Consider the following 25,243-nt stretch of genomic DNA (forward strand, 5'->3'; position numbering starts at 1 on the left):
GATCATTCGTTAGTCGTTTATGTCGTTACTTAAATTTTAAAACAAACCACAGGTGACAGGATATAATAATATGTGTAATATGTCTATATAGCCATTGATAATCTATTATCTAATAACAACAAAATATAATGAGTAATAACGATAGCATCTATTCTGTGACGATAGTTCATAAATGATTACTGATAAGAGATTAACAGCTGTTAATATTACAGAGTACAGCTGCATACTGTATAGTGTATACACATAGTCATAAAAAATCCAATTCTTATCTAGCTCTAATCTTATCTCATTAGCTGTTGACTGTTGTTGTGATTTCTAGAAATTGTTTAAACTTATATACACGTGTTAGTTGTCCGAATTTAAAAGTTTAATTTAATAATTTTTAAAATTAAATTTTAGTTTTATATAAAGTGTTGCGCTTATTATTGTTGATTGCTTAAATCAACATGAAAGATAAAATCGAACATTTGATAGTTGATACAGCTGGATTTATCGATAAAGCGCCTTTGCAAGACTTCGGCACAAATATCTATACAATACAAGAAGTAGTAAATGAAGTGACAAATAAACGGCAGAAAACTGACTTGTCCGTATTACCATACAGTCTAAATATTTCTACAGTTTTTCCTGAAAATATTCAGTTTGTAATTGATTTTTCCAAGAAAACTGGTGACTTTCCCAATCTCTCAGTCACCGATATAAAAGTAATCGCATTGACTTTTCAAATACATAAAGAGAATTATGGCGTCGATGGTTTAAAAGATGAACCCGATTCCAAATCTGTTGTGTTCGACAAGCCAGCCTCAAACGATAATAAATTGATTGGTTTTTATGACCCAGATGAACTCTGTAACGACATTTCAGAACTGGACTTGGACGACGAAGGGTGGATAACAGAAGATAATATAAAAGATATAAACAATGATGACAATTCTATCAACGAAGAAATTTCTAAAGTCGGCTGCATAACTACCGATTATGCAATGCAAAATGTTCTCAAGCAGATTGGTCTTGCTATAGTTTCTTTTGATGGTCGGATAATCAAGGAAGTCAGAACGTATATACGGCGCTGCTACGGGTGTTTTACGCTCACCTCAAATATGACCCGCATGTTTTGTCCGAAATGTGGAAACAAAAGTTTGAAGCGTGTAGCAGTATATATAGATGAAAATGGGAAACAATGCATTTACATCAATGGAAAACGACCTATAAATATAAAAGGTAGAAAATATTCATTGCCTAAGCCACAAGGCGGAAAGCATGCGGTGAATCCAAGACTTGTCGAAGATCAGCCAATGCCACATCAACGACCATCAAGACTAGCTAAAACGAAAACTAACGCTTTAGATCCAGATTATACAGCTAGGCTATCTCCATTTGCTACTAGAGACGTATATTCCAAATCTGCAATGTTAGGCTTCAAAGGTTCTGTTCAAAAGCAATGGATGAAAAGAAATCCTAACGAAGCAAACAAAAAATGTAAAAAGTAACTAAAATCTGTTTTTAACATAAGATCTTAAATAAATATATTAAATATTTAACTTAGTATTGTTAATGTTTGTTTATTTGTATACCAAAAATATTCTATTTAAAAAAACTGAAATAAGATGTAAATTAGTTGGGACAATTGTAGAATAATTAAAGACATTACAAATTTGTATATTATAATATTTATATATACAAAATAAACACATTACAACTTACTATTATATATAATAATAATAAATCCTTTGTTCACATTTATTGTTATATTTAATTAATACAAAATTAACATTGTCTATGAAATGTATATTAAAAGGATTATAGATAGGTAAATAGTGGTGGTAGTAATAATAATAATAATAATAATAATAATAAAAAATGTACAAATATGTTATGATATAATACAACAATACTATATTTATTAATTTGTTTTCTAATAATGATGTTAAGTTCAAATCTGTTATTTCGAGGATTCTAATACTGGGTAAAAAAAAAATTAAGTAGAACAAAATTAAAATTAACAAAAATTTGTCTATTTTTGATATGTGTAAACATTAAAAAAAGCTGTTATAAAGGCTGATGGTAATATCACTATTTACAACATTACGTGTCAGCTATAGATTTCCATCTGGAAATGAGTTAGTACTATTGCTACGCGCTAAACTTAGCACACTGCCAGATAAACTGTCCCCTTCCAGCGCCGAGGCTTCTGCGATCGCTAGAGCACTAAAAATAATAGTAACATTTTAATTAATACATACATACATAAACAATTAAAAATATAATCACTAACCTAAAACCCAAACGAGCGGATTCTTCATCAAATTGTTCTAATTCACGTTCTTGCTTTTCTCGAAGAAGCCGAATACGTTCTCCTCGTTCTTGAAGAAACTGTGCAGTTTCCATTTCCATCTAAAAATACAACAGTAAATAATAAACATTTTAAGTTCCCCGGAAAAACTTAGAAATTTGACAATAGCATTAAATTTAATATTTTGTGTATCTTAAATAAATATAAATATCGGCATTATTTAAATTCTTCTTTATTGAAAAAAAGAATCATATAGTTATTAGAAATAAATATGTTCTTCTCTAAAATTAAAAATTATCTAAAGACATTTTTTATTTTCAACTCTAAGTAATTAATAAGCCATTTGAATAAAAATAAAATAATACAATTATTTAAATAATAAAATAAAAATTAATAGTTACTAAGACAAATTATTTTAAATATTCAAATAAAAGTGTGCTTAAATAAATTTAAAATAATTTATTACTTTGTCAATAAAAATTGACTTCAATTTATGCTCAAGTGCTATTTACGCCACACAGAATATTTTATTAAAGATTTGTTTATATAAATATAAGTTATATTTTTGAAAGAATTTTCATTAATTTTAAAAGAAATTATTATTTGTACCTTTTGTTCTAGCAATGATCTCCGAACTGATATACGATCTTCTAGTTCTTTTTTCTCACGGTTTCTCTGCGCATCAGCTTGCATTTTATTTTTAGACTGATATGCTATTAGAATTTCCAATTCATATCTCAAACGTTCTTTGAGTACATGGCATTCCACTTCTTGGGATTCATCCAAACGAATCTAAAAACAAGAACATTTTATACATCAACGGGCAAAAATGATGTCTTCGATGTTAAGCCGACAAGGTAATAAGTAATAAGGTTACAATGTCGGTTTTTTCTTCCTTACTATATTTCTATTAAAAACCAAACACTTACGGATTGTTTTTGCAACATTTCAGAAATACTCTGTTCATACTGTTCTCCTAATAACGCTAATTTTCGTCGTTGTTCTTCTTTCATTTTTTTAATAACAGTTTTTTGTTCTTCTTTGGTTGTTGTTGCCAAAACTTGAGCTTTAAGTACTTTGTACTGTCTAGTTTGAGTCTTACAAGTTTCTCGAAATTGTTTACGAATTTGCATTTCTTTTTGCTAAAAAACAACATTTATAATTTTATTATTAAAACTCAAAATATATTAATTATATTAGTACGTCTATTTACTTTAAGACTTTTAGGTTGCTGGCGCAATTGCATTGCATGTCTTTTGCGTAAATCTCGATGAGCACGAGCCGAATAATCATGCTGGTGTTGTAGCTCAGTTTCGTGTTGTCTGGTAACTTGGTCGGCACGCAACGCATGAACTGCTCTTTGTTGTCTTGTTTCCAAGTTTCTCGTGTCTTCATGATGTCGCAATAACATGGAATGAGCAGTTTCTAGTTGCTGCTGTCGTTTACCGAGTTCCTAAAAACGCAAAACCATAAGGGAATAAAGGTGTTAGAAGTTAAGACTTGTATTTTTAAATTTAGTGTAAAAATAATTTAAATTGTTTTTTTAAATATATATATATATATATATATATATGACTTAAAATTTTGTTATTTAACTTAAGACATACTTCTCTAAGTAATCCTTGCTCAAACAAATGGAACTGATTCAGCCTTTTTCTACGGAATTTTCTAATTTCGAGTTCCAGATAGTCTTTTTGACCTCTTATAAGTCTGTGTTCCTCTTGAGCCTCCATTTGTTTCATATTTTCTTTCTGAGTTCTGTTAATAAATTAACAAATTTATAAATACATTTATGTATATACATAAATTGGCTATATATATATATAACTAATTTAAACCTACTGTAATGCAGCGTCTCTCTGTCGTTTCGGCGTCGATTCGTCTAGTGATAATTCACGTTTCCAACGTTCTTTATTTGTTTTATATTCTTTTTTTCTTTGTGCGTCAAACGCCTTACGGTCGGCCTCTTGTCGATTGGTTATTTCTTTCATTATTTTCTTTTCGGCAGCGACATTTTGTTTCATCTAAATAAGTAATTTTGTTAATAAATAATACATCATTTATTTAATTTAATTCCATAAAAAGTTTTAATTTTTGCTTTTTAAACATTTTTTTGGAAACAAAAAATAAAAATATGTAGTAAAGGTTAGTTAACTATAAATGTTACTTTTTTTTCTAACTCCTGTTGATGTTTAATCTGCAATTTTTCTAATTCTTTGCTGAACTGTTGAAGCAGCGTTTCATATTCTTTATCTAATAGCTGTTTATGACTTTCCATTTCTAATTTACATCTATCTTCAAGCTATTAATGTAAAAAAAAAAAAAAAATTGTTAGTCAATAAAATAAATTAAAATTGTGTTTTATAATAACATGCTCACCTTTAATAGTGCACTTTGATGTTCTTTTCTCATTCTCTTATAACCCGACATTTGTTCGTGCATTTCTTCTTGCATATGTTCTTTTTGTTGTTTTGTCACTATAGATGTTGTTCGAATCGTAGCAAAATTATTCGGGGCACCGACAGGTGGATGGTCGTTTGAGACAATTGAATTATTACTAGATTGCTAAAATGAATAATACAAATTAGATAAAATACAATAGCATGGAATGTACACAAGGTTTTTTGTTAGATAACAAAAGAAAATAAAACTTGATAAATTAAATCTAATGTTATCAAAATAGTAACATTTTTCTTTTAAATATTTAATTTTAAAGAATATTTTAAAAGACGTTATCGTATTACTTATATATTTTTTTGAAATCTAATTGTAGACCCCTTATATTACAAGGTACAATTAAAAATGTATCTAAAACAACACTGTGCTTATAGTTTTTTTTTTAACTAATTAATTTAGTAGATCATCTCAAAGCTAATAATTAAAAAAAAAAAATAATGTATAATCAAAAGTACTATGAAAAAGTTGTAATATTATAAGTAATTTCTAATTAGTAAAGATATCTAAAGGTTGAGTAGTTAAAAATTGATAATTTTAGAATTAAAAATTTTCGGTCACAAATTGTTATTGATCATAATGGCGATTTTTGTTCAGAATAATATCTAAAATGGGTTTTCTTTTCATGTAGATATATATAAAACAATTTTATGATATCAAATTTGCCACATTATTTGTGGGAAATACCGGTACAATGTTTTGATGTTGATTGCACTGGTCTATACTTCAAATATTTTGTGATAACCAAAGTAAAAACAAATTAGTCTTACCACTAGAAGGTAATGACCGAGAGGGTTGAATTTTATAAATTGTGTTCATTAATGTATGTATTGACAAAATTGTTATCCTAAATTACACGAAAAGTCGACCATTAAACTGACTCAAAGGCCACTATTTCACGTAAAAAGAACTACTAAATTTTAAAACTAATTAAACATTAAATTAATACCATGCAACCTACTATGGATGTCTATACTACTTGGATTACCAAAAATAAAAAATGTAATCCCTCAAGTAAAATTTACACGCACTACATTATCTGTGCACTGTGAACTGGCATGTGAGGAATTGTGCAAGCTAAATTGTCAGGACACCGTAATGTAAGTTTATTGTACAAAATTGTTTGTATTATTATAAGAAAATATAATTTTTGTCTAGCCTATTGAAACCACAAAACTAAATGATTATTTTATTAAATGTATAAAAAAAAAAATCAATAATACTTTGTGACGATTTCTAGCCGTTGAATAATGATCATTTGTGCTCATATTAGTTATTTCGTTCATATTCGGCGTACTATTAGTGGAACTGCTGTGCGATGAAGCGCTGACACCTATTGACTGTATTGAATGCTCAGAAGTTATACTGTTACTTTTGCTGCTCTCGCCTCCTGTTTGTTCATCAGCCGTGTCTGGCATTAAATTGTTATAAAAAACAAAAATTAATTTGTTGTTTCGGTTAGGTTTAACACGAAACAACAAAATCACTTTGAGCATATTTACCGTCGGTATCGCCTACAGTGCTCTCACTTTCAAATGAATCGATCATCAGGATTTTTTTCATCTTCCTGTAGTTCAGATTATCCAAATCTCGAACAGCGGCTTTGGTTCGTTGAATAAGATCAATAAGAACGTGAGGTGATCTTGGACGAACTAGAAATTGATGCTAAAATGAAATTCAAATAGTTAAATAAATAATATAATGAAGTTTCTATAGATATATCAATTAATAATTACTGTTAATAGCTTTGTCGAAGACGGCCGATCGGAAGGATTCTTTTGAAGACACAATTCGACAAAGTGACAAAATGTGTCAGTCCATTCTGATGACTGAAGCGAGGGTGTATCATTTTGAGCTATATGATAAAGAGCACTCATAGCATTCATATTGAAGTATGGAGGTTTTCTTTCGGCTAAAAAAAAAAAATTGTTAATAGATTAAAATCAATTAAATGTTTATTATAAAGAGTCTTTCTTTCGACACATTCACAACAAGAGGACGCAAGTGCCATTATGACACTTGCAGTAATATTTTTTTCAATCATAATATCCAAAACCAGGAGATAAATTACATGTAAGATTAACTTATGTTTTCAAAATTCACAATGTATCAATCATTTTTCTTATCTTATAGATTTATTTCAAGCAATTTGAAAATACGTTTTTTGTTCTCATTCAGATTTTAAGAATTTAAAACCATTATTACTATATATGAATTTTTTTTAAACTCATTTTTACTAATTGCATTAGTATACTTGCATAGTTTTCAATCATAATAAAAATAATTTTAGCATGTTAACGACGAAAAAGATCATCTAACTTTAAATGTGTTGTTTATCAAAATTCAAAATAAAATCATACTTTATAATTTCAATTACTTACCTAGTTCAATGCATGTTATACCTAAGGACCATACATCAACTTTGCCATCGTATTGTCCTTCGTCCATAGCTAATATAACTTCAGGTGCCATCCAGTACGGCGTACCAACAAAACTATTAGCTGGACATTTTGTGCTAGCCGAACCAAAATCGGCTAAAATCAGTAAAATTACAAACATTTTATGATAATGTTACATACAATTATTTTGAAATTCTATATACCGAGTTTTACGGTCCCATTTTCTGTTAGAAGAATGTTTCCGGCTTTAACATCTCGATGTATACGACCCAAGGAATGAAGATAGTTGAGTCCTCTTAAAACACCGTCGCAAATTGCAGAAATTTCTTCTTCCATAAGCGGCCTTTTATGAACTTCAATTATATCAGAAGCCGAACCTAAACAATACTCCATTACCAGCTGAAATTAAAAAAAAATACTTCAATTATTACGACTTCTAATTTTAAATGATTATTAATTACTATCAGAACAGTGCTAATGACTTATTTTCGTCAACATTTATAAATTATTTATTACACAGGAAACTTCAGTTATCATAGAAAAGCATAGACAAATTATTACATATTATAGACAAATAAATACCATGAGTAATTTTCATTAGCACAGCAATGAAAATTAGATACATTATTTTCATATGATGTTTCATACCCATGCAGTATGGTCACGTAAAAAACAGCCTTTGTACTCTATCGTGTTTGGATGGCTTAGATGCTGTAAGAATCGTATTTCCTTTAATATATCTTGCCATTTTTCCATACTTTGCTTGCCCAAGTATGACATTTTTTTAATGGCCACGATCTCTTTGGTTGACACACATCTTGCATAGTACACGGCGCCGAAGCTTCCATGGCCTATTTCTCGCAAATCCTCAAATATTTTATCTGGATCGTCTTTATCAAATAGCTCAGCTATTTCAGGGTCTTTTAAGCTTCCAGGTCGTGGAATAGCCGGCATCCTGACTTGCTAGGTTGGACTCTTTTTCAAAAATAGAAGTATGACGAGTGATATTTTTCACATGTCAAATTATCTGAAAAATAAATATTAAAATATTAATTTGGCAACAAAATTACATGTTATTATTATTATTTCTTATCATAACATAAAAGTTATATAAGTACATATAAATATATTACAAAAATATCTCCATTACCTAGATATTTAGATGCTCGTTTTTAATTAAATTTAAATTTAATCTTTTAATAAAATATTATTATTAAAGATTTTAGGCAATAGTACCATATTAGTACTTTTAATGAAACAACAATTGATTCATAAGAATTATAATTACGAGGTTGTTGCTGACGATTAATGTGCAAAGATAAATGTGAGTTGATTAACAATTAATATTGTATAGGATTATGTTTCTACATACTCAATTAGTGTAGGTACTGCATAATACATACATGTTCTTATAGAACATAATATTATCTAGTAATAATTAATTGTAAATTCATAGTATGACTGCTTGAATATATTATTAGTTCTAAAAATCAAATACATAATTTGTTTTTACATTTTTGAGTTTACTAAACTGTTAGAACAAAATACCTGCTTAAAACCAATTATGCTAATTTTTCAGGGAAAACTAACTTTTTGATTTATTTATAAATATGCAGCAGGATATGTAATATTTAATTGTTTCAGATTAATAGATACTACTACTAAGATTGTAAAAAAACTATATTCATAATCAAATACAAAACTCACTCATTCTAATAATGTCAATCAGCAATGATTTTTAAAAAACATCACAGTTAATGTAAGAATAGAAAAATTGAATAATTTTTAATAATAAATTGCTATCTCAGTGCTCTATATCAATAGCAATTATTTTCAACACGTTTAAAGCAGAATAATATTTTCTGTTAGTGTAGGAAAATTATGCGTCACAGTCGAAATCCAACATTTTTGATAGATTAATAATTATCTTTGTCTAGTAACTACGATATGAATAGTGAAAAGATAACACAATAGTTTGAATAATAATAGGAAAAAAAATGAAATATTATGTTCTCCACAATGATAATATTAATCGTTACTATAATATTATTAAGAATTTTGTTTGACGTTTGTAGTAGAGTAAGCAAAGTATAGTAAACGGCCGGCAAACAATAGGTGTCTGTTTAACAAAGTGACACTGATTCATTACGAAATAGCTTGGAAACTAAGAAAACACTGTAAATCACTACGCAACACAAATAGTACATACGCCTTGGGAACTCAAATCAATAACATAGTATATTGGGATCTTATATGGGCAGCTGCAGCTGGTACAGCGACCGAAGGAATCAAACCGATTTAGATTTTAAACACACATATACATAATATAATATTGTTGATTACAACGTTCGACACTTGGAGATTACAATATTACAACCGGGTAGGCACTACAAATGCTGTTGTTGCTGGCGCGTATTCCATCATTCCAACCGGAAACAAACTAACGTACACACAACACATACTTGCGGTATTTTCAACGGCGATCCAATGTTTTATCTTCTTCGTCATTGTCCCGAAATCAATAGAGTACACTAATGCACCAGCGCGTTAGATAACGACACAAGCGGAATTCATTACACGGTCGGTCGTCGTTGGTTTATTGCATTTCGCGTTTCTCCCCCGAACAGCCGATTCCGTTGAAATGCGATTCGTCATCCGTTCTCGTCAATCAACTAACACACGTACGGCGGCCAAATAGATAAGGTGAATCGGGTATAAACAGTCCGAAAAAAAATAATAATTAACGTAGGTATTACGGTAAAAATGAAAGGAGTGAAAATTGTTAATAAATAAAAAAATGGAACAGCGAACACGATCGATCTCGACTTTTTCGTCAATGGGCAAATCGCTCAGTGTTGCCAACATTTCCGCACCGCTGCCGCCGACTTGATTACAATGTAATATTATCGCCCGACCAGAGAGTTATAATTGATAACCGCGCGCAGTGATTGACGCAAAGTGAGCAAACGCTAAACTCAGAAGAGCAGCTGCCCTGGAGTTGCTGCTGTAGCCTGTAGGTCTACGAGGCCCGAGGGCCGAGGGTCGATGACGCGTGGTAAGCCGCGGCGGCCAGTACGACTGCCTAATGAGATTGGACCGGATTGATGATTAAAAAATATTGTGCGTTTTCGATACTAAACCGGTTGCCGGAGCTTTAATGCCTGTTGCATCGTACGCTCGCTGTACTTGTTCTGCTCGCATGCGTTGCATACGAAATTCTGACGCAAGCAATACCTGTCATGTCTACTGTGCACTGGCTCCGGCCCGGTAGATAAGTTCTAACACCAAGACAGTCTTCATACCACACATGCTACTTTTTTAAGGCATTCAGCATAGTCAATTTTTTACCAAAACTTACTTCGTCTTCTATTATTTTGTTTATTTATTAGAATAGAATTGAGGATACTTTATTGACAGTTAACTTTTTTTTTATCAGACTATTATATCCTTTATTTATACTGATTTTCATATAAAAAAAAACAGCCGCTTACTTACTCAGTACAACGTTTTTAAAAATTCAGACAGAAAATATTTTCTTAGCTTGAATTGAGCACCCTCCAAGAATTTATAAATTAATATAAGAATATATATTTATACAAGAATTTATGATTTTATAATTTAAATCGTAATTTAAGTTTCAATACATTTTTTTCCATTTTAAGCTGTGAAAAAAAAACTTCTAAGTATACTAGGTAGTATAATTCTTAATCGTTTTACTAATGATATCATATGTCGGTAATCGGTATGTTTAGAGATGTTAACGGAATGCTAAGTCTTGTTTTTGCACGTAAAGTCAGCATGTAGCCTGTGGGTCATATAAATAAAAATATGAATTCAAGAGATCCTCTTGATACACATTTATAATGTATTGTATCTATCTATATATATATTAATAAATAAATAATTAATTAATAATTAATAAATATATAAAATAAATAAATATTATTAAATAAATAATAAATATATAATAATAATAATAAATTTTATTAATAATTAATAAATTTATAAATATTTTATTGCAGTATAAAAAAATTGTACTCTATTTATAGTAATCATTGTTGTGTTGCCTATTTGTACGCCTTGCGTAGTCTTAGTAAAATCGGTTCTGTAATTTGGAGAATATCGTGGGTCCAGCCTAAAGAATAATAATAAAACATGACAAAAATAATTTATGCCATCTTGTTGTACTGTACTGTTAATGTTTTTTTTTTTTTAAATAGCTTTTATTACTGTTAATGTTAATACATACATTTTCACTGTACGCGAATTATATATTTGTTTTTTTTTCATCTATTTGATGTGGTCTCGAAAAACAAAAAAATCCCCTACCATGGACGCTCAAGTCTTTATTTTTACTAATTTTTATTTTACTAATCATTGTTTATTCGTCGTCAACAATTAGCGAACTACTAATATGATTTGATTAACAAACACCATTCGCCATCACCGCATAAACTGCACAATGTTGATCATTTCTGGTTCGGTGCAATCACAATACAATATTATGAAGTTATGTTGATCGTAGTAGGTACTTAACTGAGTAGGGCGACTTGCAAGAAAACGTTTGTGAATAGTGTTTGTAAGCAAATTATTTACTCTAAAAAAACACAAATGGAATATTAACGAAAAATGAATTTCGCCAACATGTTTTGTCGATTTTAGCATACAACTTGTGGCTATCGTTTATTTTGTTGTTATGTTTTCTAGCGATTTGCGATATCGGCATATACGTTTGGCCGTGCGGTTCAAAGTAAACCTAAACAAAGGTACATGACGTATATATTGGCAAATACCTCTATACATTATGCCGGTCTACTGAGTAAACAATAACGTGTGAATACAGTATACTTATGACGAAAAGGGCTCATGGAAAATCCAAGATTCGGCGATGAACTTGGACGAACCTTCTAAGGGGAGCCGACCCGGCATCGATTACATAGTCAAAGCCAACAGGTCTTGTGGGACAACAAAACCAATCAGATTTCCGTGGTTTTATCAAGCCACAAAATGACGCTGACGCCTGTTCCTTATATTTAATAGACTCGAAGTTTTATTGTTTTTCCCATTCTGCTATGTACGTGTAATTTGAATAAATAACTGTACCTAATGGCTAATGTTAGTTTTTAATTATTAAAAACAATCTGCCAGGGTCACATAGCAACCTGGCATTTAAATACGACCAAAATCGTTCTTTTAAAAGTTTTCCTACGTACCTATATATTTTTAACAAAATGAGTGTGAATTCTTTATTGATTTGACTGTTATATTTATATAAAATAATAGTAAATAATAAAATTATGTGTACGGTAAGGCAATATCTTTTTAATCATTTTTTAATTCATCATCTACATGTTCAGTTTCATTTGTTATAGTAACAATTCCTTCATTATTTTTTATTTTTCTTTCAAAACGTTTTCGTCTTTTTTCTTTTCTTTGTCGTTTGATTTCTTCTTCCACCTTGTCTGGATCTTTTCCGTCGGTTATTAATTTTTTTCTTTTATTGATTAATCGACGTTCATCAAAATCGGTTTCATCTAGCTTAATTTGTGCTTCTCTTTTGGTAACGTGGACTTGTGTCAAAATCTTAGCAACATGAAGTCCTAAACAAAATAAAATATTATTATAGACATATTAATTGTGTAAAGGATAAAACCAACAAAACATTAATATGTTTAAACAAACGTGAACTCATATTTTGTAGTTGTGAGAATTTACATTACCTTTTACTAAGACTTTAAAAATATTACATTGGTTTGTTTTGATTGGGTCTAGTTTTGAAAATACTTTCTAGATATAATTTATTAACGATTTTCTATATTAATGTCTTTTTTCATACATTTGACTTATTAGACCTAATTTATAAGATATTATATATTTGTTTCAATAATACTTTGTAATAAAATACATAAATATTATACTAACACAAAATAGAAATTCAATTGGGAGTTTTAAAATTTTGACTGATGACCAATTAAATAAATGTTTAAGGTGAAGACGCAGTTTAACAACATTTTAGCAGTAGAAACTACTTCACTAAATTGTAAAACTCTCTAAAACTAGAGCCGATCTATAGTTTGATACGACTTGATATCAGTGCACAAAATTTACCTGACACATCATATTCTTTTAGCTTGTAATTAATTTTTTGTTCAATTGATTGAACTACTTTCACATCGTGTTGAGTAACAATAGACACTGCTCTTCCTTGTCGTCCCGCTCTTGCAGTTCTTCCGACTCTATGAACGTAGTCTGTAGCATTATTCGGAATTACGTGATTAATGACTAAAGCCACGGCTGGTATATCTAGACCACGACTTGCTACATCGGTGGCAATCAGAATTTTTGAGACATGGGATTTAAATTTTGCCAACCCAGCTAATCTTTGTCGTTGACTTATCATGGCGTGAAGTGCTACAGTTTCAAAGCCAACTTCATTTAATGTCATATGTAATAACTGACAATTTCTGTAAAAATAAATACAATCAAATTCATTAAAAATGCATAAGTAAGATTTACATCCGTTAAGCCTAGTTGGAACATACAGTTTGCCTATATTCACATTATTTGATTAATTTATTTATACTTTTTTTTTTTTTTGCTGAAATTTTTCTATGGTGATAATTTAATACAAGAAGTTAATTTTTGTACTATGCCAATTAATTATAATATTGAATAAACATAAATACACAAACCTCGGCATACAATTTTTTAGTTACAAGTTATAACAAATAATAGATACGAAAAATGTATGATTAAACTTGTAGGGCCAGGTCCAAAACAGTGATGCCGTAAAGCCATACAACAAGAATCAATCTATTTATATTTACTCTATGATCATAAAAGCAGCTGGTTATGAATACACAAAAAATGGCTGTGTATAAACATAAATTATTGTTTGCCTTATAATTTTAACTTACTTGCAAGTATCAGTAAAAATCATAATTAGACCTTTTTCATCTTTTTCACGAAAATGTCTAACAATTTCAACTAAATACCCATCTTTGACATTATACGGACAAAGCACATAAAACTGTTCAAGTTCATCGACTGTTTTTACTTCAGCTGTCGATTCAAATACAAAGGTCTAAAAAAATTCACATAATATATTTGTAAAAATGATTAAAAATCATTTTTACTAGAAACTTGTACTCTAGTTATAAAATATTACTTACATTTTTGTTTGTGATTTTTTTCACTTTTTCAAGAGTGTCCGTCATAGTTGCACTGAATAAAAGAGTCTGTCTGTTTTTAGGAAGAGCATTAAAAATGGTTGAAATTTGTTGATCGAATCGACCACCTAACAATCTATCGGCTTCATCTAATACTAAAAATTTAATACGCTTCAACGAAAATGTATCGCAACTCTCCAGATGATCTGCAAGTCTATCATATTTAAGTATAAATATAAATATAAATTAAAAAAAAAAGATCTTAGACCTTCAAAATATTAAAACCAAGTACTGAAATACCTTCCAGGCGTCGAAACTACAATATGTGGTTTATTTGCCAATTCACGTGCTTGAACTATCATTTCCATTCCGCCAGTAACTACACAGTGTCTAAGATTTTTTGATTTACCGATTACAGCAAATTGATCTGCAATCTAAAAAAATCAATCAATTTTGTTTTAGAAAACATCAATGCTAATTCGTTATTATAGTAATCAATTATTATTGAAATTATGACGGAGTACTTGATATGCTAATTCTCTTGTAGGTGTAAGTATAAGTGCGAAAATACCATAAGGTTCTTCCCATAATTTTTGTAAAATAGGCAATGCAAAGGCTAATGTTTTACCGCTTCCAGTTTTGGCACATCCTATACAATCAATCCCGTCTAATATTTTTGGTATACAGTTTTTTTGGATTTCTGTAGGTGATTTTACGCCTAGAAAATAATAATAATATTATTAATACAAGTAAATGTCAACATTAAAAAAAAAAAGAACATTGTCACGCCATATAACTAAAGAACTAATTACCCTTGGAAATATTTATTTTTTATTTTATTTATTTTAAGTATATACGCCAATCGGCTGTTTTAAGTTAAATAGTTGACAAAATAATTAAACATACAATTAAACCAATGATAACAAATATAAATAGACATAACATAATAGACATAAAGATAATAATAATACAAATTTAATAACTGCAATCGACAAAGGTCACACTAAATTTGCCGATCTGAGCATTCTGTGCATTGGATGATTGAGGCTATGAGAAGTGGAATGAATAGGAGTATAAAAAGGAGTTGGATTTCGAGTAGTGTATGAAGGAACTTTAAATAAGACACGGAAGAGAAGATCAGGAGCATCAAAGGAATTATTGAGGAGAGCATTTATAAATAGAGAGTCAGCATCATTACGACGGGATGATAAAGATTGGATATTAAGGATACGGCTAATATGGGAGTAATCATGTTGCAATGGAGGTAATTTAAGCTTGTATGCAGCATAAGACAAAAACTTATGCTGGACACGCTCAAGCCGCAATTGATCCTTAGCCAGATAAGGATGCCAAACAACAACCCCATATTCCAAAATGGATCGGACAAGAGCGAAATACAAAGTCCTAAGACAAGTAATTGAATTAAAGAGCTTCGTATTACGCTTGAGGAAATCTAAGACTTTAAGGGCTCTACCGATTATGACATCGATATGGTGGTTAAAGGAAAGATTGCAAGATAATAGAAACTCGTTGCAATCGAGAGCCATTAAGTAGATATGGATAGTGTATAGGATTTCTGGATCTTGAGAAAGAAATCACACATTTAATGCCCTTTCGCATAATGAAAACTACAATTCCCATAGAGTAGTTTATAAAAAAAGCGAACAGAAGTGAATTCAAAATTAAATTAAAAAATTATAAACTTAAGAGAGATTAATGCTTTTTAAATATCAAGAACCTGTATTTCAAGGTAGTATTAATAGCAAAACTACTATAATATGCTTCAAAATTAATGCAATATGACGTTGTGTACTCAATCAAAATAGTTTTCATGTAAAAATGATTTAATTTTAAACATTACCAATAGCTTCAAGTTGTTTACACAAGTATGATGATAACTGTAAACTCTGAAAAGTCATAGTGTTTATATAAACTTGCAAAAATAATACTAATAATATGTATTATTACTAATTAAGCTGCATTATAAATCAAAACTATTATTTGTTTTTTAGCTTTAATTTTAATTAAAATTTACATAAACGAAAAATCACGTGCCACACAAGTTTGTAATCACTAATTTGTTGTTGGTTTCAGTGATAAGTGATAATCATAGATAATAAAATATTTTATTATCAATGATGATAACGCAAAGAATTACACATTTTTGATAACATTATCGTTATCAATATTAAATTCGATAATGACTAAATTATCATGAAGACCAAGCCGAGGTTTATTATAATGTAGATTGTAGCTAAAGTACTCCGTCATTTTCAGATAATTTTCTTTTTGCTCTAGGAATTTTTGAATTCCAATTATCCATCATAAGTTAATATGTATAAGTATAATATTTGTCAAAAATTAAAATTTAAACAAAGTATTTTATTTTAACTAGGTATTTTATGAAAAAGGTTAATTAATTGTCCTATAATAGGACTCCTATTATGTACAATAGTATTATGATAGAATAGACTAAATCAGAATAGCCAATTCTAATTGTGTGTATTAACGAAGTAAAGCACCCCCCAGTATTTTCTCGTAACAATAACATTTTTATTTCCCCTTCTACGTTTCATACGGTCATATTGTTCAACTAAATTTTGTTTGTAAATCATAATTTGTCTACATTTTTGACCACCTCAATTAATCAAATCAACTCGTAATATGTTATTTAAAATTAATGAAAATATTGTAACTAAAGACCATCTTTTTCTTTTTATAATTATGACTCCAATGTAATCTTCGCTTCGCACCAAAATTGACTATGCTCATATTTATCTACGGCCTTATGCCCATTTATTAGGTTTTTGTTGAGGTCTCTATATCCGGGTTACAAATATTATGGTCTTCATTAAATCCATCTAATAAACAAAATTATGTCCTTTGTACTGGTAAAATTAACCAAGATTGCTTGAAAATGTATTCAACATTTTTGGTCAACGACAAGGTATTTGTTTTAACCTTATTCCATTTCAATCAATTTAAGTATTCAAAAAAAAATACTCTATCTAGATTTTTCCAACATTCTCTTGGTGCGAATTTTATTAAATATTTTGACCAAATTTTAAACTCAGTTATGTCAAACACTGATAAAGTTCCTACGCTTTTTGATTTAAAATAAACTAAAACGGCTTTTACTCATTGAAAAAATGATTTAAATATAACATAATTCCTTGAAGCTTATGATGATTAAGTGATAAATTAATTGACATGGTCGTAATTTATTAAAGCCCTTTTTCTTAAACATGGTTAATAAAAGTAGCCATAACTCTTTAAAAACAAACCACATGCAATCTCCTTAAGGTTGTCACACTCACTCCTGGTACAGTGTACACTCCTCTAACTACTAGTAAATGAAACTAAGTAACATTTACACTATAAAAACAAGTGTATTCAAAGTTCAAGTGAATGAAAGAAATAAAAATCATATATGTATTTACGCATAGGATTCGCAGCAAACTTTACATAGGACCCTGGTACATTGGGAGTGCTACGGCGGCGACGGAGCGCGTTTTTGATAATGAATTTGAACACATTTTTTTAGAATTATGGGTCCGCATAACCAAAACAGTTCTAAAATTGTAGGTTCCTAATACTTTTTTTAATAAATTGACATCCTATAAAAAATAGTGCGTTTCAGACGGAGCGCAGTATGTGGTAACGGCGGCAATGTACGGCAGTGTGTTATAACTTATATGGTACCCTAGTGCCAATATTCATTAGTTGAATAAATCTCTATGTCTATAACGCAAAAACGTAACTCGGATTTTCCACGCAAATTTCAGAATGACCCCCAGCCCTAAAACATATTCATGATAAAACAAAATTAAAAATTCAAGGTACTACCTTTTTTTTTTCTTTTCATCGAGTCCATGGAGTTATAGACATCGCTGTTGGCACTAAAGATATTTTAAAGGTTATGTAGCATTATTTTCTTATCAAGTGTCAGAAAAAGAATATCTGAACAAAACTCGTTATTTTGTCTGTCAGTTTGGTCATTAACATAAATTAAATATACATTATATTTAATCTATGTCATTACTCATTTGACATTTCTTCCGTCGTCATCATATAGTTTACCAGCATTGTTCTATTTTGAAAGCTAATATTTTTATTTGATGGTTTTTGTTTGAAAACTTTAATAACATTTTTATAGTCATCTTTTTACCAATGTAAGTATTCACCTTTTTTAAAATTAAATTATGCATTTTAAATCGTTTTAACACTACGAGAATTTTTTAAATTTGGATCGTTATGTTTTAATGAAAATTATCCATATTTTAGACTGATATATCGCCAAACAAACGTTTAGTAAAAACTAAAAACTATAATGAGTAATAAATATTGTGCAGTTTTGGAAAATATCGCGTCTTGCCGCTTACGACTTCTTGCGTCGTCCATCCGCCGTGTGTTGACAATTTCTGAATGTTCTTTACCTTTTAGTAGATATATTTTTTAGATTCTTTTTTTTTTTTACGTAGCTAATGAGAAAAAGGCCGCTTGTTCTCTGTTTATATTATACTGTTGTATATAGTATTAATAAGATAGGTTACATAGCAGTGGGGTACGCAGGATTTTTTCAAGAGGGGGTGTCATAATGTACACAAATTGATGACCTTTTTTTTGCTCATCACTCTAAAAAATCTCCTTCCACTATGTTATAATAGTATAATTAATAAAAGTAAAATAAATATAGTAAAATAAAATAAAACATTTATATATATATATATATATATATATTTGATAAATATACTGTATACACATATATAATCATAATTCATCAAATAAAAATAGTATACATAGTTATAAAATAAAGTCAGTACGACGTGTTTTGTTTAAAAAGATACTTCAAACTATTTAAAGGGGGTGTCATTTCTCCATGCCCCTGTTTTGCCCCTGTACGCCACTGTTACATAGCTATTTTTTTGTTTAATGTCGTTTGAGAACGGACGTGTAGACGCTGTGTCAGCCCTTTTGGCCTGCCATGCCATTTCACGGGTCTTATAAATTATAATGGTTTGGTAATAAATAATAACTTTCCTTTCGAAGTGCGATCTTTTCAGTTCTTGGTACGTTCGTTTTTTTTTAATAATGAAATTGTTTAAACAATTAAAATAACAATGTGGTAACTGATAAGAGGTATCGAAGATGAGGAAGATATACTAATGTTGGGTACGGGTTATATTTATTGAAATCTTCAAAATAAATAAAATAAAAATAAAAGACGTTTTTCGGTAAGAACAACGTTAAAAAAAAGAAATGTGTATGGGTCAATGAACTTTTTACTATTATTATAACTTGTTTTTATTTTTTAACACTTAAATATTTAAACACAATTTTGTGTCCACACCGACCTATAGACTATAGTGTTCATAAAACAAAAACATCGATAAAATTTCCCACCACAAACGGGACACAGCTATGTTCTTAAAAAACAAAACAAAATGTTGAAAAAAAAACAAAATTGTTGGGAAATTGTCGAAAAACATCGTGTTTTTGTTATGTTTCAATATTGTTCGGTCTGTGTACCCGGTATTACAGCCTGAGAAGTGTAATTGTCGCTTATTAGGTCCTGTGCATTTCTAGTTCTTCTGTCTATGACCATATACTTGGTCTTATCTTGGTTAATTTCGAGTCCCATAGGCTAAGTAAGCCGCCATGATAAGGTCTACCGTTTTAGTAATAATTTTTTTACGCTAGCTACCAATCACCATATCTCGATGAACTGGCATATTACTCTTATTACTTTCTCTAGTGCTACGTTGAATAGAGTTGAAGACAGTGAATCACCCTGCCTAAGCCCGGTTCCAACTTCAAAACTCTCTGATTTTCCCCCCCAAATTTAACTTTGCAACTACTGTTAGAATTACATTCTTTCAGTAGCTGAATTAATTTAGCTGGTACTTCAAATTCTTTTAGGGCTTTCCATAACTCTTCTCTTATAATACTATCATATGCTTTTTTGAAGTCTACGAAGCATATGTGTATTTCCTATTACATATTATTATGTGTGACGTTTATAATACCTTATACTTTTTAATACCATATAATACCTTTACTGGTTCAGTTGTGAGATGACAAAATTAAATTTAAAAAAAAATTATTTAGTTAGAATATTTACATTAAATTAACTTTAAATTATTTACAAAAATATAACACAAAAAACTCATACATATAAATATATCTTTATATATACATTTCTTCTGTCATATTATATATTATATTAGGGTGGTCTAAAAAACATGTTTTTTTTTAAGTTTTACTCTTACCACCTTACCTCTTACCATTTTAATTATTCTTATATTTTTTGCATAACCCTGGCCAATTCACTATTTGAAGTATAAAAAAAAAATATTTACCGTAGGCTCATAAAAAAAAACTAACATAGAAAATATATTTCTCCAACTCAAACATTTAAAGTAATGATTAAAACACAAAATATAAGTTAAGTGATACATGTTCTTATGTATAGAGGGTGACTGACGAGTGGTGTAGAGGTGAGGTGGCATTGCGTTACCGCTCACTGTCACATGTTAGATACTTTGTCACATCGGCACTCCCTTTGAGCAAGAAACTGTCTAGAAAGAGTAAAACAAACTCCCAGACGCGACCAAACTATGCCTTAAAGCAGAATATGCCAAACAAGTTGTAATAATTTATTAAATCTTAAAAAAAAAAAATCATAAAATATTGGCATAGATATGGCAAAAATATGTTCATCAAAGTTTAAGTTTACTTATAAGTTATAAGGTAGAAGATTAAGTTGGAAGTAGAAGTAAATCTAAGAATAAGTAGGTGGATTTTATCAAGTGAATAGAGAAATGTTGATGGAATAAATTTGCGGAGAGAGGATTATTGATCGTTTTTATATAGTATATATACAAATCGATTAAAGTTGTTTTTAAATGATTGAAATATCTACTTTCATGTTTTATAAACTGTAAAAAGCAAATATTGTTAAAGCAATCTGAAGGCACATCTTAAACCCAATTAAGTAAAAACTAAACACTGTGCTATCCAGTGTAGTCTAATCAGAAAACGCTCTGATGCGAATTTGTACCTTGAAATTCTTAGCGAAGCGTTTAGTTGTGATGAAATCACTATCAGATTCAATTACTGCCCTGACCCCACTTAGCTACCTTTTTTACTGTGTTGGTTTAAACTGTGCTAGTTTTAAACTGCATTGTTGGTTTTTTTAAATTTTAAATGCATTTAACAAAACAATGACAAAAATGAGTAGTGTTCATAAATACCCAATGCCTTACGATGATTAATTATTTTAAATTATTAGATTTAACTCAACAAAGCGATATGGAAAGGGTACCATTAGTGGATTTATATGACACATATTTAAAGCCAGTGTTAGCGCAATTGGACACCTCAGTGTTTTCAGATCACGGAGACAAACTTTTAGTATTTGAAATATTTAGCAAACAACTAAAAGATCTTGAGGACGATCGCAATAATTAAAAAAAAAACTTAATGACATGCATATTGTATGCGATAGATTAATGCAAGAACTGAAAGCTTCTACTGAATCGCTGGATGAATACGGGCGTGTCGCACTTGAAACAGATAAAATGGTAATTGTGTTTTTTTTAAATCACGCCTGAAACAAAGTTGAACAATTTAATTGAAATTTTAGAATCGACAGTTTAATAGACTAAATTATGGGGTACATAACATAGTAAATCCGAGTATAAAAAAATCAGGACCGGCAATATTGGATTCTGAACAAATCTCAAGAAACAGTACCACAGGTGATAAAATATTTGAAATAATATTATTATGTCATATAATATTGTTATAATTTTTTTTTTTGTAAAATAGATAACATAATATTTTACACTACTCGATTTACTGTTTTATAGAATCTGAGCTGTATAATACAAGCTATTCAAGATCAGAAGACAGTTTGGACTATGGAATGAATTTTGAAAAAACCCTTATGCGTCGTCAACAAGAAGAATTAGTCGATACAGTCGAACAAAAACGTGTAGGTATACACCAAAAATCGTACTTTTGAAGCGAGAAAAGAAACTGAAGTAATAATATATTCTTTATTAAAAAATTAATGTTTGATAAATAAATTTTTAATTTCGGCATACTCGCGTTAAGGGAATAAAAAAATCGAAGGGGTATACGTTTCAAAAATCTAAAAAGAGTTAAGGAAGTAGTAAGAATACAACGCCGAACACATTTTTTAAAAATATTTCTTCGGGGTATAGTATGACAATACCTACTAAAATTTTAGTTATTAGAATGAAATTTACTAATTAACAAAAAAAAAAAGGTTTACCAATACTTTACCCGTATATGTAAACGCAGTAAAGTCGAAATACGTATTGAAAACAGTAAAATTTTACAAGAAATACTTTTCTGTTGTGTTCATTAAGACGTCTTATGTGTTTTTTAGGAACATATTAAAGGAATGCCAAGTGGTATACATAGGAAGTGGTATGTAGTAGAAATACATAGTGGCGAGTCTGCCACTATGTCTAATAATGGGTTAGAAGTAAACACACGCTCAGTGCGTAATCCAGTAACTATCGGGATGCCACTAGAGAAGCAAACATCACAAGGCAAGTGACTAAGGTGATATGGTAGTAAAACCGAATCAAAAACTTGAAATTTTCAATTTTTTTTTTGTCCTCTGGGATGTGGATAACTTGTGGATGAGTCGTAAAAGTAGCTTTGGATGTTGTAAGTGTGAGTTTTAGCGCTTTTTAAACAAGTTGTACACTTTCGGAGCCTGCTTGCTTGCTAACTTTGAAGCTCATTTCCCGCTAAACAGTGTTTTGCATGTTTTGCATTACAAATCTCGAATTAACTCCACTTCTAATCGACGGATTTTCGCGTTTTTTGGTCTCGTTCCGTTTCAGGTGATATGCTCGTCAAATTGTAGATAAGATTTTTATTGATTGCGTCAATAGGAGGAGGGGGAGGTATAAAACCGATTTTTGAAAATAAAGTTTGTGAAACCGCAAAAATGATAAATCTTCAGTTACCTACAGTTAAACGCTCTCTACGATTTTTCAAGTATACCACCCTCATCAAACATTTTTTTTCTAAGAGGAATCAGGGGAAAAAAGTCAATTCCGTTCTGGCTCGATTCGTTTGCTGATTTCCAGCGATCTGTTTGCTCAAAATATTGTTGTAGAGCAATTATCATTGGTCATCAACTACGACCTGCCGGTCGAACTTGAAATATACAAAAGCAAAATAAACTTTTTGAGCCGTTCTGGTCGCAAGGGAATTGCCATCAATATAATCACCAAGTACGACATGATGATCATGAAAATAACCGATTCGTTTCATAGCACTCGCATAACTAAAATGCCACCCAACGTGACGGATCTTAATGATCTGATGTAGACGCATGCATAGTATAATATCTTAGTTTATTATATATATAAAATACATATTATAAGTATTCATTACACGCGTAATACACGGTGATGATTATTTCAAATGTATTTTATACACGTCGATGGAAAATAATCTTTTTTTCCACTATAAATAAATTTTCGTTCATATAATAAAGATATAAAGAAAGAAAATAATATGTCGTTAAACATATTGTTCTCCTTGAGCCACTGCTCCGTCAGGTTAACTTTACTCGGCCTCGTATAATATTCCTTTCCGTCTGTTGCCTACTAAAATTACAGGGTACACTGTTGACTATAATATGTACTTATTTAATCTCAGTCAAATATTATTTGGACGATTCACGTTACATAATTTTACATCTTATTCATTAAATATTGTAAAAAAAAAAAATTTGCTATTTAAATAAATAGTATTTTCATGTTACAGTTTTCTTGTTATGTAAAAATTGTACTATCAGCGCAGAGAATTATTTTTAAACTAGGCATTCACCATGACCACAAAACGATAATATCTCATTACGACGTTTTATAATATTTGATTTACTTGAATACAAACTTCAATGGCAGAGTCTATGGATTTTGAGCTTTGTTAGTATGTTTGGTTTTTTAATGTAATTTAGGGTTGTTTGCTAAATACCACTGTCTTTTGTCAACTAGACCAAACTCACATAACCTAATAAAAGGTTTCAGTTTCTTTATTTTTTATCAGGACAAATGTTCAGTTGTTATATTGAACGTGTTTCGTTAGTTTAACACACCCACTATTTACTATTTTTCAAACACCATTTTAGATTTCTTTAGCTAAAATAAAGAAAGCAATTAAATAAAAATAAAAAAATATTTTAAATCCCTACTTTTAATTAGCATTTTATCGTCGCTGCACTTTGAAAAGTTATTAAGAGATATTAATGTAATAACGAATAAATTAAAATTTTGTATTAAAAAATGGTAATCTTTGCAGTGTACTGTAAATTATTTTTATGTGCGTGCATTACTTAACAGTTAACCTTGTCAGTCCCCCATCTATATTTTAATAACTAATAAAATGCTTGAATCATTTTCAACTGCAATTAATACTTTTTAACTACACAAATATGTTATTGACTAACTGTGATCAAATGTTGAGATTTAAATTATAAAGTTGAGATGCGTTTCTTTCTTCACCTGATATCACACTGTAGTATTTGATTTTAATGAAAGTAATGGTTTTTTTAACGTACTTATTTTATGTGCATTTCATGTAAGAACCATACAGGCTATAAAAAAAATCTACCGAATTAAGGAGCTTCTCTATTTTTTCCTACAATGATTTGGTAATCAAGTAAAGCTGTGTTGTTTATTTTATTTTCAAAAAAAGACTTATTGGTTGTTTTTATAATAAAACAAAAATTAAATATACAATACTTATTTATAAATTATAAACATATTAAATTAACACTTCATTTTGAAAAATTACAAATGCAACAATAATCATAGTAACAAAATAACTAAAAAGTTTTTTTTTGTTTATTTGATAATATTAATTTATGTTATAACACA

The 25,243-nt window shown here is 29.6% G+C and overlaps 3 protein-coding genes across 5 annotated transcripts; 1 reads left to right on the plus strand and 2 right to left on the minus strand.

The window, feature by feature from the left end:
• Positions 1-287: 287 nt before the first annotated feature.
• Positions 288-1,548, plus strand: LOC126838421 (RNA-binding protein NOB1). The gene has a single exon (XM_050572824.1). The coding sequence runs from the start codon at positions 447-449 to the stop codon at positions 1,488-1,490; it is 1,044 nt and encodes a 347-aa protein (XP_050428781.1). The 5' UTR covers positions 288-446; the 3' UTR covers positions 1,491-1,548.
• Positions 1,549-1,808: 260 nt separating this feature from the next.
• On the minus strand, positions 1,809-9,996 carry LOC126838373 (serine/threonine-protein kinase Tao). 3 transcript variants are annotated; one of them, XM_050572757.1, is made up of 16 exons: positions 9,609-9,996; positions 7,795-8,173; positions 7,350-7,545; positions 7,129-7,281; positions 6,484-6,659; positions 6,250-6,412; positions 5,971-6,137; positions 4,673-4,858; positions 4,461-4,595; positions 4,136-4,317; positions 3,901-4,051; positions 3,507-3,746; positions 3,223-3,435; positions 2,903-3,085; positions 2,276-2,394; positions 1,809-2,208 (listed from the first exon to the last, which is right to left on the minus strand). In XM_050572757.1, the coding sequence occupies exons 2-16, from the start codon at positions 8,098-8,100 to the stop codon at positions 2,097-2,099; spliced, it is 2,682 nt and encodes an 893-aa protein (XP_050428714.1). In that variant the 5' UTR covers positions 8,101-8,173; positions 9,609-9,996; the 3' UTR covers positions 1,809-2,096. The 3 variants fall into 3 exon arrangements, with proteins under 3 accessions (XP_050428714.1, XP_050428706.1, XP_050428696.1); XM_050572749.1 differs by lacking the exon at positions 9,609-9,996 and adding an exon at positions 9,356-9,574 and having other exon boundaries at positions 5,971-6,158; XM_050572739.1 differs by having other exon boundaries at positions 1,810-2,208; positions 5,971-6,158; positions 9,609-9,995.
• A 2,445-nt stretch (positions 9,997-12,441) lies between these two features.
• Positions 12,442-16,372, minus strand: LOC126838413 (probable ATP-dependent RNA helicase DDX49). Its single transcript, XM_050572812.1, has 7 exons — positions 16,177-16,372; positions 14,840-15,033; positions 14,616-14,749; positions 14,319-14,529; positions 14,064-14,230; positions 13,255-13,610; positions 12,442-12,746 (listed from the first exon to the last, which is right to left on the minus strand). Exons 1-7 carry the CDS (start codon positions 16,232-16,234, stop codon positions 12,469-12,471), a joined length of 1,398 nt encoding a protein of 465 aa, XP_050428769.1. The 5' UTR covers positions 16,235-16,372; the 3' UTR covers positions 12,442-12,468.
• Between the last annotated feature and the right edge of the window lie 8,871 nt (positions 16,373-25,243).

The sequence above is a fragment of the Adelges cooleyi genome, unplaced genomic scaffold (assembly GCF_023614345.1).
Source record: "Adelges cooleyi isolate 19-005CV unplaced genomic scaffold, UGA_ACOO_1.1 ACOO_flye_CR_arks_rails_tigmint_CR_PRNA_108, whole genome shotgun sequence".
NCBI lineage: Eukaryota > Metazoa > Arthropoda > Insecta > Hemiptera > Adelgidae > Adelges > Adelges cooleyi.

Coding starts and splice junctions, on each gene's coding strand:
- LOC126838421 (XM_050572824.1), top strand. CDS start 447: ATGAAAGATAAAATCGAACATTTGATAGTTGATACAGCTGGATTTATC.
- LOC126838373 (XM_050572749.1), bottom strand. CDS start 8,100: ATGCCGGCTATTCCACGACCTGGAAGCTTAAAAGACCCTGAAATAGCT. Junction 6,413..6,483: donor CTTCGACAAAGCTATTAACA/GTAATTATTAAT, acceptor ATTTCATTTTAG/CATCAATTTCTAGTTCGTCC. Junction 4,859..5,970: donor CGGCTAGAAATCGTCACAAA/GTATTATTGATT, acceptor TATTCATTTTAG/CAATCTAGTAATAATTCAAT.
- LOC126838413 (XM_050572812.1), bottom strand. CDS start 16,234: ATGACTTTTCAGAGTTTACAGTTATCATCATACTTGTGTAAACAACTT. Junction 14,530..14,615: donor GTAGTTTCGACGCCTGGAAG/GTATTTCAGTAC, acceptor TAAATATGATAG/ACTTGCAGATCATCTGGAGA. Junction 13,611..14,063: donor ATTTTTACTGATACTTGCAA/GTAAGTTAAAAT, acceptor TTATTTTTACAG/AAATTGTCAGTTATTACATA.